General features: G+C 39.8%; 1 protein-coding gene across 1 annotated transcript in view; it reads left to right on the top strand.

Annotated features, from left to right (window-relative positions):
• The window catches only part of VWF (von Willebrand factor), a 172,954-nt gene that overhangs the window by 96,447 nt on the left and 61,102 nt on the right, over positions 1-15,405 (top strand). The window contains exons 31-33 of the mRNA XM_020785775.3: positions 7,906-8,049; positions 11,071-11,235; positions 13,319-13,362. Of these exons, the coding sequence (XP_020641434.3) occupies positions 7,906-8,049; positions 11,071-11,235; positions 13,319-13,362 (353 nt within the window). The remainder of the gene's footprint in view (positions 1-7,905; positions 8,050-11,070; positions 11,236-13,318; positions 13,363-15,405) is intronic.

Below are 15,405 nucleotides of genomic sequence, written 5' to 3'. Positions count from 1 at the left end.
AATGGTTTTGTTATGCAGAACAAGATTACTCCGGTAGCCACTCATTTTCCAGCACTGATGACAGCACCAACAATTCTCGCAACAAGGGAGGGAATCCTTTGTAGTATCAGCCACTGTGTTGTTGGCACTAGACAGCAGTTAAGCCCAGCGCAACAGCTGAGATGGCCCAGGGGGTCCCTGCTGATCGGATTATCAGATCCTCTTATACTGCTCACGTAAACAGCTTGTGAAGAAATGGCTTCTTGATTGATCAACGGATATAGGGAAGAAAAAAACAGACTGTACAGCACAGAGCCAGACAGCTCACTTGTGAATAAGGAGGCATAACAGACTTTCCTTTTGGGAAGCAGTAGCCATTTGAGGAGAGACAGGCTTTTGTGGAAAAGGAGACTGGAAGAACCAGGACAAGTGACAAGGAATGTCTAGGGAAGGTGAAGAAATCTCACTAAATTATTCGTTCTCCCCCAGACCGGCTGACGTGATGCACTGAGACAGCCTGCCAAGAGTTGATTAACCCTGCACTCCCCCCCCCCACACACACACCCAGTTCCAGTCAGGACACTAGACAGTAAGTGCTGGATTTGCGGGTCATAATCCATTTAGTCCAGCTTCCAAGTATCAAACCGAAGTTTTGAAAATTTGAGCGGGCACTGCTGAAAAAGCAAACCAAGCCCAAATCAGAGGGTTGCTCCCAATTAATTTCTTATTTCCCAAACAAATTGTGCACCAAAATGTAATAAAGTCACCCTTATTTAATTAGCTCCACTTACCAAAACATAGCTACCTACATAGAGTAAATCCAATATCAAATAAACATTCCACTCAAGGGGGCAGCGGTTCAAAATGATGTTGGATATAGGCAGAACAGAGGGTGAGAAAAGGGGGCAGAGTAGATAGGGAAAAGGGGAACTAGAGAAGGATGAAGAAGAATAGAATCAGAGGACTAGAGTCAAGTGATACTCCTATTAGTCTGCTACCTAAATCTTTCCACCATATGCCAAAAACAGTTGGAAGTGGTGTTTAAGCAACACAATGAAAGAAGGAGACCCACAAACCAGTGGGGTTTGTAAATTCCCTCCAATTGGCTAAAACATGCCATATAAAAATTGTCCCCATCTGCAAAACGTGGTACCAAAGGGATCTGCCACAAATGGAAACAGGGACAGACCTTCTCTGAACTTGAACATGGAGCACAAGGCCTAATAAAAGACCCAAGAAAGCCATTACAATTGCTAAATCTTGTAGTGTAACTTTCTTTAAGACTCCTTCAGATATGGTGCCTGGAATCAAAACTGCACCCCCCCACAAAAAAAAACAACAACAGGAAACACTTTCACTCATAGGAGGAGGTGTTGCTGTTTTTTTCTTTTGGCTCCAGCTGAAAGTGCCACCTCCAGTCCCACTCCAGAGGATCCCTCCACCTTCACGAGCAGCAGGAAGAGGGCAGGCAGAAGCTAGCGTGAGAGTGGGCTTTGGAAAGCCCAGTTCATGTGCAGAACACTGTGCATGACCCTTTGGCTCTCACCCATCATGTTTCTGGCTGGGAAAGCAGGATCTGTCTGGCAGCAGCCTAATATTAGGGCCCCTCAGGAGCAAAAGAGTATCCAGATTTTAGGATCCTTGGCCTACTTTGCACTGCAGAGAGTTTATTGCTGCTGAAAAATGAGAAATGAAACCTGATTTCCATAGTTCGCTGGAGGATTGGTCATGATTGCTTTCTCAGCCTGGAGAAATAATACTAATAAAAACCCAAACAGATGGTCAAGTAGTCTCTGACAGGTTCTTTGAGAAAGGAAAGGCCCCATTCATATACAAAAGTATTACACACTTTCCATCCATATTATATATTCAGCAAGTTATACCGAGCAGCTAGATGCCTTGGGAAGCTGCCTTATGCTGGTGAGGTATCTATACCAATACCGTTTGCTTCAGACCTTCACGATTTCTGGGGAACTAAACTCTGGACATTCTGCAGGTAATGGATGTCGCCCATACAGACACCTGGGAGGCGCGGAAAACCATTACGGTCCAACACGGAACAAAGGGACACATGCTAAATACCTGTAAAGGAAGTACAGTGGTGCCTCGATTTATGACCATAATCCATTCCAGAAGATGGATGTAACTCGAAATGGTCGTAAGTCGGAGCACCATTCCCCATAGGAATGCATTGAAATGCAATTAATCCATTCCGGCCGAAGGGAAAAAAATCATTTAAAAAATCACTGCAAGACTCATTTGAAACACGATAAATCCCTTCCGGCCAAAGGGGGGGAGGGAGAAAAGTAATCAAATATGCAAGACCCATTGGAAATGCACAGAAAACAAATGGAGCAGATCGGAAATGCACAAAGGGGACAGGTTGGAAATGCAAAGAAAACAAAGGAAAAAGTGAGGGAAGCATGCAGGACCCATCGGAAATGGGGAGAAAACCCCCCAAAAGCAACCAAATCCCCCAAGATCCATCAGAAATGGGAGGGGGAGCCAACAAACAAACAAATCCCCCAAGACCCATTGGAAATTGGGAACCCCCCCCAAAAAAAACAACCAAACCCCCTCAAGACCCATTGGAAATGGGGAAAAAACCTAAAGAACAAACAATCCCCCAAGATACTCAGAAATGGGAAAAAACACTCCAAAAAGCAACAAAAAAACCCAAGACCCATCAGAAATGGGGAAAAAAACACCAAAAACAACCCCCCAAGACCCATCACAGCACAGAAACATAACCCCCCAGGTCAAAACCACGCTGCAAAAACACCCAGAACAGTTTTTAAAAAGCAGAACACAGTACCTTACCTTACCAGGCAGCCTGAAGCCTCCCTGCAAACACACACACACACTCAGAAGGAGAAGGAGGCAGTCCCAAGCCTACTCTCTAACTGTTGGGGTGAAAGAGCTACAAAGAAGCAGCCTCATCGCCACCTACAGTTAAGAATTTCAATTTCCTCTCCCTTTCCCCTTCCTTTTTCTGTAAGTGGAAGCTCCGGTTGCAAGTAGAAGTATTGCAAGTAGAGCTGGTCATAATTCAAAATGGTCGTAAGTAGGGACTTTTGTAAGTCATGGCACCGCTGTAGTAAGAAAACTATGGATAGGAAGAATTCTAGTGATTTAACTAAAGTTGGTTGGCAATAGTTGGGAGATAGTGTTGATGCAAAAAGAAGTAGTATTTAACTAGAGTGAAGTGACTGGGAATATGATGCAGAGCCATGGGCTCTCTCTCCGGTTACTTTCCTCTCATTTGCTCACTAAATGGTGTCTCAGACTAAACCCTGTCTGCTCATATCTCTTCTGGTACAGCGTTTTTTCTGACCACTATTAATTTTATTTGTTGTGTATCCAGAGGCACTTGAAAACTAGTTCCTGGAATCCAAATATTTCATAGTAGAGATGGATGTTTCTGATTTATTAAGGCCATTTTGGTATATTACTGTACTGGTAAATATTTCCATATTTAATAAACATGGAACTAGTAAGGGTGGATTTGCTTACTAGTGATGAAGGTAGCTTTTATGGACTGAATTGTATATATTCTTTCAGTAAAGGGAAACACATTATCTTCATCTTCAGAAGGGTACTTTCTCAAACTGTAGGCTTCATAATATGCAAACTATTCAAAATCAATTGCTTTATTAATTCATTTGAGGGTAAATGTGGTCAATTAACTAATATAACGTTGTTGTGTTGTCTCAAGTCACTTCCAATTTATGATTACTATAACAGAGTTTTCAAGGTGAGCTTTATTGACTGGAGTAGTTTACCATTGCCACCCATGTGAATTTCCACGGCTGAGAGGAGATTTCAACCCACATCTTTTGAGTCTTAGTCTGATACTCTATCCATTACCCTACACTGGCTGTCTTGAAACCCCTAGTTAAGGGAGAAATCAACAGTAAGTGATTTCCTAAGTCTGCATTCATACTCTTCCATGGAGTACCATAATGGTATCTGATGGAGAAAATGAGAATGCTCCCTTCTCCGAGACCAGTATTTCCCAACTTAAGGTGACCTCCAAGGAGGTTACAAACAGTTTTCTGGGGGGGGGGGGTAGCAGGTTGCCTTATATATGTTGTGTCCCTTGTTAAATAATTTCTTCCTTGACCTTTCAGAGTGGGACATTAAAGTTAGTTAGCCTCTACTTTCTAAAAGGGGGGGGGGTTACTGTATTTTTCTGTGTATAAAATGACACTTTTTCCTAAAGTAATTAAAAGAAAAACTGAGGGTCATTTTATACTCGGAGGTAAGGGGGGGGGAATCAAAGTGCTTTGATCCCTGTTTCCCCCTGCATATTTTGCAAAGAAAATGGAGGGGGAAAGCGATTTATGCTTTCCCTCTCCATTTTCGTTCCAAAAAGTAGCTCTCTCCCTCCAGGTTTTGCAAAGAAAATGGAGGGGGAAAGTGATTCCTACTTTCCCCCTACATTTTCATTGCAAAACGTTTGCAACAAAAATGTAGGGGGAAAGCAGAAATCGCTTTCCCCCTGCATTGTCTTTGCAAAACATGCCGGGGGAGGGGGGAAGCTGCTTTTTGCAACAAAAATGCTAATTTTTGCAAAAAAGATTCTTATTAATTTTTTTAAAATTTATTTTATTTATACCCCACCCATCTGATCTTCCGACCACTCTAGGCGGCTTCCAATTCTTTGCAAAGAAAGAAATTTTGATTTAGAAAAGTGGGGGGGCATTTTATACAAGGGGCATCTTATACATGGAAAAATACAGTATTTTACCTTTTTATGCAAATGTGATGGTGTGGTTGCAGATTACTTGGCTCAGGTTGGAAACCACTGTACTAGACTGACAATATAACAGTAGATGAAAAAAAAAAAACACACACCAGATAACTTGCTAGCCTTAAATAATGCTCATAATTTTCTTTGTTGGGGTAAATGGTTATATTAAATCCAGCTGGACAATATTTTATTATCAATGCAGTTGTATTGTATATCCCATGTCCAGGACTTCTTGTTGGATGTCTGCTCCTTTGTCATATTTTGGTAACAGTAAACAGTTTCTTTTGACATCATCCTGAGGAACTGTTCCATACGTTGGGGTGAAGAAAGGCCCTTGGAGGCTTGTGCTTCCTGGGTCAAAGCCATTGAGAAGGTGTTACTGGAACCATGGAGACCTTTTTAGCATGGTGATTCATGAAGTTAAGGCAGAAACCTCTGCTTTGTTCAATTCCCCCATCTCTTGTAACCATACAACATCGAAAACTGATTTAATGTTTTATCCCTTCCTTTCAGGAAACACACACACACACACACAAAGAAAAGCTACTAAACTTTATCCTTTGCTGAATATCCAAGTTTATCCTAGTAATTCTATTTACTAGGATATTTTGTCACATCTCAGTTTCTGCTTCCCCACGATTGGAGTTCCTTGGAATGTTTCCCTTCATTGTTTCTTTTTCCTCTCCAGTGATCATGTTTTTAATTTCCTGTTCATGGTCTAAGTCCAATATTCGCCCTGTGTAAACACATTCAAATCAATGGGTCTTAAGTCAGTAGTAAGTAAAAAGTCCTATTTATTTCACTTGACCCTGCTGTAGATAGTGCTAATATTTTATTTAGTACCATAATTTTAAAAAAGATTGCTTGATACCATTTTTCTGGCGTTCTACTTAACTAGTCATGTAATGTAAGTGGGTTAGACACAAATTAAATTAGTCTTGCTTCAAGTTCCATTAAAATCAATTGAGCCATCACATCTTACCCTCTCTCCATTCCCAAGTAAAATCAATATTCCTAGACTGTTCCATCCTGCTATAGGGTTGCCCCCGCCAATGTTTCTTAGGCATTCTATTTGGTCTTTTAGCATGTTTGATGCTGGCTTATCATCAGTCCCCATACTGCACAAGCACCAAGGAGTAGCAAGAACAGCTGCTTACCTGTATCTTTGCATGGTTTGAGCCAGTTGTGCATGCCTATTAACTGGCCACTGTGACTGATTATATTCTCAAAAGGGCTTAATTTTAATAACCAGGCAAGTCACAGTAAAGACAAGCTGTACACTAGATAGGCAAGCTGTAAATTGCTTAGGGCTTTGAAGATTAAAATCAGTGTCTTGAATTGAGCCAACTGGCAACCCACACAAACCTTTCACTATTAATATAATTCCGGTACCAAAAACAGTGGTATTTGCTGGATAAACACCCAAACAACATTTTAGACTTCAAATCTTTCATTAATCCTTTATGAGCCCCAAATCTGCCAGAGTGGAACACGATGGCCTGGAATGGCAACTTCTGACCCATTCCACCCAGCTAGAGATGGCTATTGCAACCAACCACAAAATGCCCTGGGAACAACATACCAGGCAGGGAATAAATGTTGTGAAAGACAGTCACCTCTAGCTGGATGGGGTGGGTCAACTTGGTTGGACTGTCCTACATGGAAATCACAAATTTGGGCTGTCCTACTTTGCAAAATCTATTTTCTGCCCAGAATTGGTACTGAAATGTTTTTGCAGATAATTTGTAGCTTGCTGTGTCTGTCTTATCTAACACCATGTGTGTTGTGAATGTGGTTATCATACTCAGAAGCAGCCGTTCTGGGCCATTGTGTTCTCTTCTTGCTGGGTTTATGTAAAAAAGAGTTAATGAAGGAACAATATTCATTATGTTTGAGATATAAAATATTGTTTGGATGTTTGTCCAGCACGTCCCACTGTTTTTGGCACTGTTCCATTCCAACTTTTACCTAGTCCGCAATTCTGATACCACACACTAGCAGCCCATCTGCCACATTGTACACCCGTGGAAGATTCTGCACTCATTTCCCTGAGGATTGGTCAAAGTATATAGAACACATTGCAACAGAGAATGCTTGTCAAAGCAGACCTGACTGAGGCAAGATTGCAGTATGTGAAATAAATGCAGTTATGCAAATACATTCCTGTTCACTCCTGCTATATGGATGGCTACTCAGGGGCAATACAAGAGGAGGAAGCCCTCCAGATGTATGATTCAGATCTTTTGAGGCTTGACTGATGGCCATTTTCCATATGACAAGTTGGCCACTTGTTTGTTTTGTTCTTTATGTGGATTGAGCATTGTTTAGTTTGGGTATATTACTACCAGTATAAAAAAACAATGTAACTCACACATGTCAGATAAATTACCAGTTATCCTAAAAATGTATTGGGATGAAAATCTTGGATTTTTTTTTAAATGTTGACTGTAGAAAAGTAAATAATTTGTTTAGGATGGTTGCAGTGCACTATTTTGACAAAATTTATAGTGCAGTAAAGTGTGAGTCTACAACCTGTTACAGTAAAGACAACAAAGACCCTTGTGGCACCTTATAAACTAAGTTTTGTTTGGGATCAATTTTTGTGGTCTGCAGCCTACTTGCTTGTGGACAAGTGGGGGTGCAGTTCGTAAAAGCTTATGCCAATAAAATTAGTCAGGGCAGAAACCTCCAGGGGCCCTACTTTCCGTGCTATCACACAAGTAATTTTTCATCCTTTGTTGATGGGTCTGTTGCATGGCCAGTTTTGCAAGGGTGTAACTAGTCACTCTACCACAAGCCACTGACACAATGACTGCTACATGTGTGTGTTTTTCAGTAAGGCTCTGGCCTAAATCTTTATGAGATCTGAAGACTCTTGACTGATTTTACTAAACAGAGAAACAAGCAGGCATGTTTGCTGTTTGTTTCTTCCCACTGGATGTCACTATAACTCCATTAAAATGATACTGTACCTGGGTATTTGTTTATTTTTTTCTTCTGGTATTGAGACTTGATGAATCAATGATGCTTCAGTATTAGAAAGAGGATTGTAAAGAGTAGCGCTGTTTAACATTTGCTTTGTGAAATGATGATTTTGTGTGCCTGCCATGATTTCTTGATGATCCTTATTATTCTACATGTGGTTTTAAGCTTAAAATCTCTCTGATTTTCAGGGGAAGCGATAGACTTCACAGTTCAGCATGCCATTTCTGAAGTCAACGGAGGAAGGCCGAATGCTTCCAAAATAGCTGTGGTTATTATATCAGATACTTCACAGGATTCCCTTGATGTGGCTGCAGTCTCTGCTAGAGTCAATAGTAAATACTGTTATTATGCCATTATTTTTGTTCATATTTTGCAAAGCTATTTAAGAATGGTAAGGAAGAGGAAAATAAAAAACATGCAAGCACACTCACCAACTTTTAAATAGAAATTCTTCACCAGCTGGACGGTAGTTCAGGGTGTGAAGGAGTGCAAATTAGCTGGGCTTCTCAACACAGGCAATAATGAAAGTGTCCTACTCCATATCTCTCTTCCTTCTTTGGGCTAGCATTACAGTACATTGCTTGCATTTATATTTTATAATTTATTTTTATTCTAAATTGAGGTGGGCAACTTTCAAAGATCCAAGGACTGTGTCTATCCTGGATCTTAGAGAACTGTGCACCAGAATCTCCCACTGGAAGGAATTTTAAGGCAATTTTTTCCAACATTAAAATTATTTTGGGATATGGGAGTGTTCTAAGGCAGTGGTCCCCAACCTTGGGCCTCCAGATGTTTGTGGACTACAACTCCCAGAAGCCTTCACCACCACCTCTGCTGGCCAGGATTTCTGCGAGTTGAAGTCCAAAAACATCTGGAGGTCCAAGGTTGGGGACCACTGTTCTATGGGACTGCATTGGTTTATATAATGAGTTTTATGGGGTCCATATGTCACCTCTTACCTAACCTTGAGATAAGTACACACAGTGAATAAAGATAATAATTCTTCAAATTGTTTGCTAGAAAGATCTTAGTGGAACTATCACATTGTAATTTATTTTTCATCTCTCATTTTCATGCTTCATAAAATGAAGGGCTCAAATTGTTGTTTGAACTTTAAATGGAAAACTCAACCTGGTGTTTGAATTTCAAATTCAAAATTAAGACATACATATCCAGTTTCATCATAATGTCTCAACACTCAGTTGAAATACTCTTTCCTTCCCTCCTTGGAAGTGGGGTGCAGAGTTTCAGCTGGGAATTAAGTTTAAAAATAAAGCCATGTCCTGAATGTGCTCACCAACTTTTTCTTTGCTATCTCAGATTTCAGTTTATGGCATTTTAAAATGTATTGTGTGCCCTTGCCCCCAACAAGTAAAAAGATACTGAGCAAGTATTTGAACTTGAAATTTGTAATTATGTCATATGTATCAAACCCATGTTCCATCGAATAACTGCATTACAAATTAACAAGATGGCTTTTTTTAAAAAAAGTCTTAATTTGGTTAATGGTATATTCCCCCCCCCCCCATTTTACCTTGTAAGAAACTGTAATGTGACTGTTAGAGTTCAGCAGGATGGGCTCTTGTTTTACTTCAGCTAACTCAAGTATAAAGAGCAGTATTAACAACATGTGGGAGCTTTATACAAATTTATGGTAACTGACTCTTTTTCCACCTTTCTAACCTACTTGATGCACAGATTCCTCAAGATGCTGACATATTTTCCGTGCTCTGTTGAACTTGCAGAAGTCAACGTATGTCTTCTATATGAATTGAGGGCCAAAATACACATTATTCAGCATCTAATGTTAGCCTGATGGCTTAGAATTAGAGATAGGCACAAACCAGAAAACTGGGGATCTGTGATGGCTACCCATGAATCCCAAACTATCACGAAACATGCCCCCCCATGAACTGGTTTGTGGTTCATTTTTCAGGTTCATGCCCATCTGTACTTGGGAACCTAGAAGGAGTGCTTTTCAGTGACAATGAGTAAGAAGAGAACAATTAATATTCAGGTTTCTTTTCCAATGGGTTTCCCACTAAAACTTGTTTCTACCCTAGGAGAGCTCTTATATACTATAATTTGAAGTATCTATGGGATACATATATAATTGGGATTCCAGTGCATGAGTGCTCTCCTAGGGCAAGGGTGCAGTGGGATGGGTAACAGAACAAAGGTTAAAGATCCTGTTTTCTCTCCATCAGCTCTAGTCAGCATAGGTAGGGTTATGTAACTAGAGTCATGTGGAGGGTCATACTGTATATTTCCCATCCATGCTCTATATAATCTCAGTTGCAAAGTGCCATCTCCAGAGGCTGCTTTAGAAAAGACCTGAGGTCACCAATCTTAATCAGCAGGTGATTGCAGGGTAACGTACAGTAGATTTGGCCTGACTTCAGCCAACACAGGTAACTCTGCATTATGTCATTTTTTGCCCAGATACTGAGCTGTCTTTTCATATTCTAGGCCCTTGCAATGTGAAACATAATTATAAGTAGATATGGTTACATGTGAGATCTTAAACAAGATTCTGAGAAAAACTGCTCATTTCCATGGTGGACGTTAATGCCATCCAGAGTTGTTGCTATCAAGTTTGGAAGCCTGTATACAACTTGTCAATTTGTAGCCTGCCTACACACACTCTTTTCATCAGAAGACAAGAGAAAAATATTAAAAATAGAAAAGGGCAAGATGCAAGACTGAAACTCTATGTCACTTCAGTTTTTGTCTCCTGGTGTCGAGTACAGTCTAAATGACCCACAGCATTACAATTTTGTATAATGATTAAAATACTGACTCTAAATGCAGGTAAAGATGTAAAGATGCCAGTTGCTTGATCATGGTTTAGCAACTGGGAACAATCTGGAACAGAACTTTCTCCCCCTCCCTGTAGCAGGTCTCTGCAGCATCCAAAACTGGGGGCTGCAGTTGGAGAGGGTTCCCCTTCCCCCTTCTATTTAAACATTTGGCTCCATCTGCATTGGTAATTCATTTGATCCTCCCCTAAGATTTTCAGAATTCTAAAAATAGACTCACTCATCAAAATTGTTGATTTCATCCACTCTTTTAAAAACGAGATCTACTGCTGAAATTGTGGAAGACAAACAATTATTATTATTTTTAAAAATCCATATGTCCAAAGAAGTGCACATGATCTACAAAAGCTCACATTAAAATATAACAGTTAGTCTGTAAGGTGCCATGTGTTTCTCCCACTCCCTGGATTTTGTCTGATAAACAATTATCAGTAATATATAAACCTTGCTTTTATCTGTGCCCATTTCTGAATATGATACTGAAGTGAGAATTAAAAGCAAGGAGTATTTGAATTTGACAATTTTTTTCCTCAGGAATTTCTTTGCTTCCTGTTGGCATTGGGGATAGATATGAAGAAGCGCAACTCAGGACTTTAGCCGGGCTATCTGCTGCTAACAGGATAATTAAACTGCAACAGTTTGATGACCTTCTCACCATGGTAACTGTGGGTGATGAATTTTTCAAGAAACTTTGCACAGGTAAGCTTCATATATTTTCAGAAAACAGTCCAAAACACACAGGTCCACATAGTCTAGTGCAAGTAACCCATCTTCACTTTCTTTAGCACCTTGATTCAATGTCAGGCAATTGCTGTTCTATTTTTATTGGCAAGAGAACAGCCAAATTATACCTCAAAAGGAATGCTTCTTTGTTGTTCAGGTGGGAACTCAAGCTCGCAGTAAGATTTGTAGACCAAGGCTTGTTAAGAGGAAGCAGGGAGTGTGATCTACACATTGGGCTCTTCCTCAGATCCTCAGCCTAAACACACTAGGCTATCTGCTTAGTAAGCACAATATAAATTTGGCATTGCTGTTAACAAAAAAGAAAGTAAGTTATTTTTTAGAATAACGTTCAGAAATTTCAGAGTAGTGTGACACTAAATTTTATGAGTCAGTCCCTCCATGAAAATTTTGTTAAGTCCCTTTTTCAATAAGAATTTTTTATAATTTTTGAATTCCAAACTGCTTACTAGGAAGTCACAATATTTGAAAGGTCTCAGTGAAATAGCTGAAATAATCCATATGAAGCAAACTTCAGAGTGGAGAAAGGAGGAATTCTGCAGAAATGGGCTTAAGAGATTTGCCATCCCTAATTGGGAAGAGTCCTTTTTGGCATGTTTAATTTGTTCATAAATGGTCTGGAATTGTCAACAGTGAGGTGGCTGAATGAGAATGTGTCTGGAGAATGTGTCCTGTGTTGTATGAGCACAAATGGGGTATATGGCTAGACACTGATTTGGAGATCATCGTAGTTAAAAATCATGTGGATCCATGAAGATCTGTGCATCGGATCCATGTTTTTGCACCACTGCAAAACCATATGCCGGAGGACCCTTGATTTCTGTGTAGATTATGGGCACAGATGGACTCTCTGATTGGACAGTGGTTTGGGGATGATCCAATGTAAAAACCATGTGGATCCGAGGACTACAAGATAGCTCTGTAGTTTAGATCTCTGCCTGTGAAGTCAGAGGTTGGGAATATGATTCCCCTCTGTGCCTCCTTGACAGGGGCTGGACTTGATGATCCATAGTGTCTCCTCTAGCTCTGCAGTTCTAAGGTGGTGATGATGATTCAGAAATACCAGACACAGTCAATCAAAATTATAAAAACATTGACTGGTATTATATAGCATACAGAAGTTTTAACAAAAAACCTAATTATATGTTATGTATGTATGCTGTTCCTAATATTGCCAATTTTTGTAGATCTGATGGTGAGATCTGTAGCTGCTTATAATGCTGTGTGAAATTTCTGGATATTGTCACAAAGGGGGAAAAAACAGTAATTTCACAGCTTAAATTAGTGAGCTGCTTGGTATTATTATCTATTTTTAAAACATTGTTTTAAATATTTCATAGGCAGGAGCTAAAAATGTGTGGCCAGGAAGGAGTTAAACACTTTCTTTCACACTGAAGGCCATGGCAGGGTTAAAAGTGACAGACTTATGTATGCCCTGTCGGCTGACTCTAGACACATTCCGATTGGTCAGAATGCTATTCTATGCAAATAGCTCAGTTGTTTGGAATTTATCCAAGTTATATATAAAAACAGCAGTTTCAGAAGTTTTCAGGCTTTGTAAGTAATAATTGAAAACTTTAATTTAGAGGCATGAATGGCTCACAATCACTCCAAATGAAAAAAGGAGAAGAAACAGACTTTTTTTTCAGATATGCAAATTTTGTCTTTTCATCATATTTCTTTTTTCAGTGACTGTACGTACACATTGGGTTGCTTGCATCTGCACAGGGTAAAAACAGTGTTACTTTTTTAAAAACACAGCCCAAAAACCTTTTGCTCAAATGTCCCCAAATTTCACACAGAGCAAGAGCAGACTTTCTGCTACTTCTGTGTGTAATTTGATGCTGATCCAAGGTCCAGATTCATAGTTATAATTTTTTGTTTGGAGTATCCATGTTTTTATGTGCCTGATGGAATGCTTTTCTGCTCCTAAGCTCATAATGGATGGCTGCACAGTTGTGCAGCTGTAATAGAATGTTGGACTGTGTGGCCATTTTGTTGTGATTCAGCTTGACTAAATTCTTATATTTTCATGTTTCAGAAACTGTCCAAGAGTGTATTGATGAAGATGGGAATGTAAGGGCTGTAAGTATGTATTTCTTACATTTTATTTGTCTTTTCAGAGGTACATCAAAGGGGGTGTGTCCAGCCAATGGCCCATGGGCCAAATCCCCCCACAAAGCCACTTGTTTTAGAAATTATTTCCAAATGGCCCCATTTTTGTGGGACTGGTTGTAACAAAGTAAGCGTTGAGCTGGTTCATGCCATAGGATTAGAGGTTCTTAATCTGTACACTGTATGTAGAGCAGATTGCTCACCATGAGGCACCTTGCCTGGTATCCCTTTTATCTCTAGTGAATTTTAATCAACTCATAGTTAAAAAGCTATTAGCATAGCATAACATTCTGACCAATCAGATAGCTCAGTGAGGTGGATCACCTAATTGGGACTTCAATTCCTTCCTCTGTCTTCTAAGAGAAGAGCCAAACTGTGTAGCCTTGGGCAAGCTGCACAGTCCCACAGCATCCTAGAAGAAGGAAATTGTAAACCACTGCTCAGTACTTTATACCTAGAAAACCCTGGAAAGGGCAGCCATAAGTCAGAGTCAACTTGATGGCACATTATTAGTGGTATGGTAAAAAGATAGCCTTCATTTTTATCTCTCATGAAAAAAAATATCTTTATATTGTGAGAAATTCTAGCACTTGAATGGTATATATCTGCCCTTGATTTCTCTGAGCCTTATTTATGTGAAGTGCTTATGGACAGATAGAGCCATGTTTATTACACAAGAAAGCCACAGAACTAAAATCTTGAAAATGTAAAGAGAAAGGGCTACAGCCAAGTGACAATATATTATTTGCTTTGTACCAATGCACAAAGTCCCAGGTTTAGTCCCTCAGTTTAAAGTATCTTGGGATAACAGGGCTGAGACAATTAGAGAAGAAAATATTGGTTTAGATGGACATAGTCTGAGGCTGTTATGAAAGCAGCTTGGTACATCTGTAGAGCTCCTTTGCCCTCACATTTTAAACAAAAGTATCACCCATCTCTGTTACAATGTGCATAATATGTTTTAATGGGACTATAAAAGTCTCCATGTAGGCATTTCTGAGAGAGCAAATGCTGGACAGCTATTTGTCTGGGAGGACATCCCCAGATGGTCCTTAATTTTGTCAGATTAGGCATGCTGAGGAATAAAGCCAAATTCATTTATGGTGCAATTCTTTTGAGGCTGGCTGTTCTCAACCATGGAATGGGTGGACTGAAATGAGAAAACAAGTATTAATCTCCCTTTGAAAGGGACCTTGCCTGATTATTTTTTTTCTGGCATGCTTGGAAAATCACCTGTTTTGGTTGACAGTAGCCTTGACCATTTTGTGTGGACTTCTCCCTCTCTCCTTCTTTGGGAAAGGTTTGTATTGTTGCTACCTTGGATAATATTTTGTTTTGTTTACATGCCAGAATCTTCAACTCAATTGGAATGTCTAATTTACTTTTTAAAATAAAAAACTTGCTTAGTTTCCCTTCTATACCCCTTCTTTGCTGCTTCATTTTTCAAAAATACAAAGACCCTCTTCCATCAAATGTGTACAGATTTCTTTATAAACTCTTTTAGTTGCTTTACTAGCTATTCCTTCACCTGGCTTATTTTAAGGAAACATTGACTTTTTTGTCATTGTCATGGAAACAAGCTGTATGTGGCACTATGCTGTATGTGACCTATGTGCTGCTTGGGCTTCATACAGTCCATGTCAGAACATCCTGACAATAAGAGCTACTTGACAGTGGAACAGATTGCCTCAGAAGGTGGCAGGCTCTCCTTCATGGGAGGTTTTTTAAACAGAGATTAAGTGGACACCTGTTGGGGATGCTGTAACTGTGGATTTCTTGCTTTGCAGGGGATTGGGCTCAGTGATCCTTGAGGTCCCTTCAGTGCTGCAGTTCTATGATTCCATTTTGCCCTGCTTTTTGCTATCAATCTTTTCACAGCCATAAAAATGGCAGCACGTTGCCTTCTGTTGCTCTGACTGTCCAAGGCTGTTTCAGCAGTCCACAGCTAGTGTCAACTCACTAGTTCTAAGTTGCCAGTCAAAGCCTGCTTGTTGTTACACAAAAACAAATATT

This window comes from Pogona vitticeps, chromosome 5 (assembly GCF_051106095.1).
Source record: "Pogona vitticeps strain Pit_001003342236 chromosome 5, PviZW2.1, whole genome shotgun sequence".
NCBI lineage: Eukaryota > Metazoa > Chordata > Lepidosauria > Squamata > Agamidae > Pogona > Pogona vitticeps.
The sequence above is the reverse complement of the archived record's forward strand: the minus strand, read 5'-3'. Positions and strand labels throughout refer to the sequence as shown.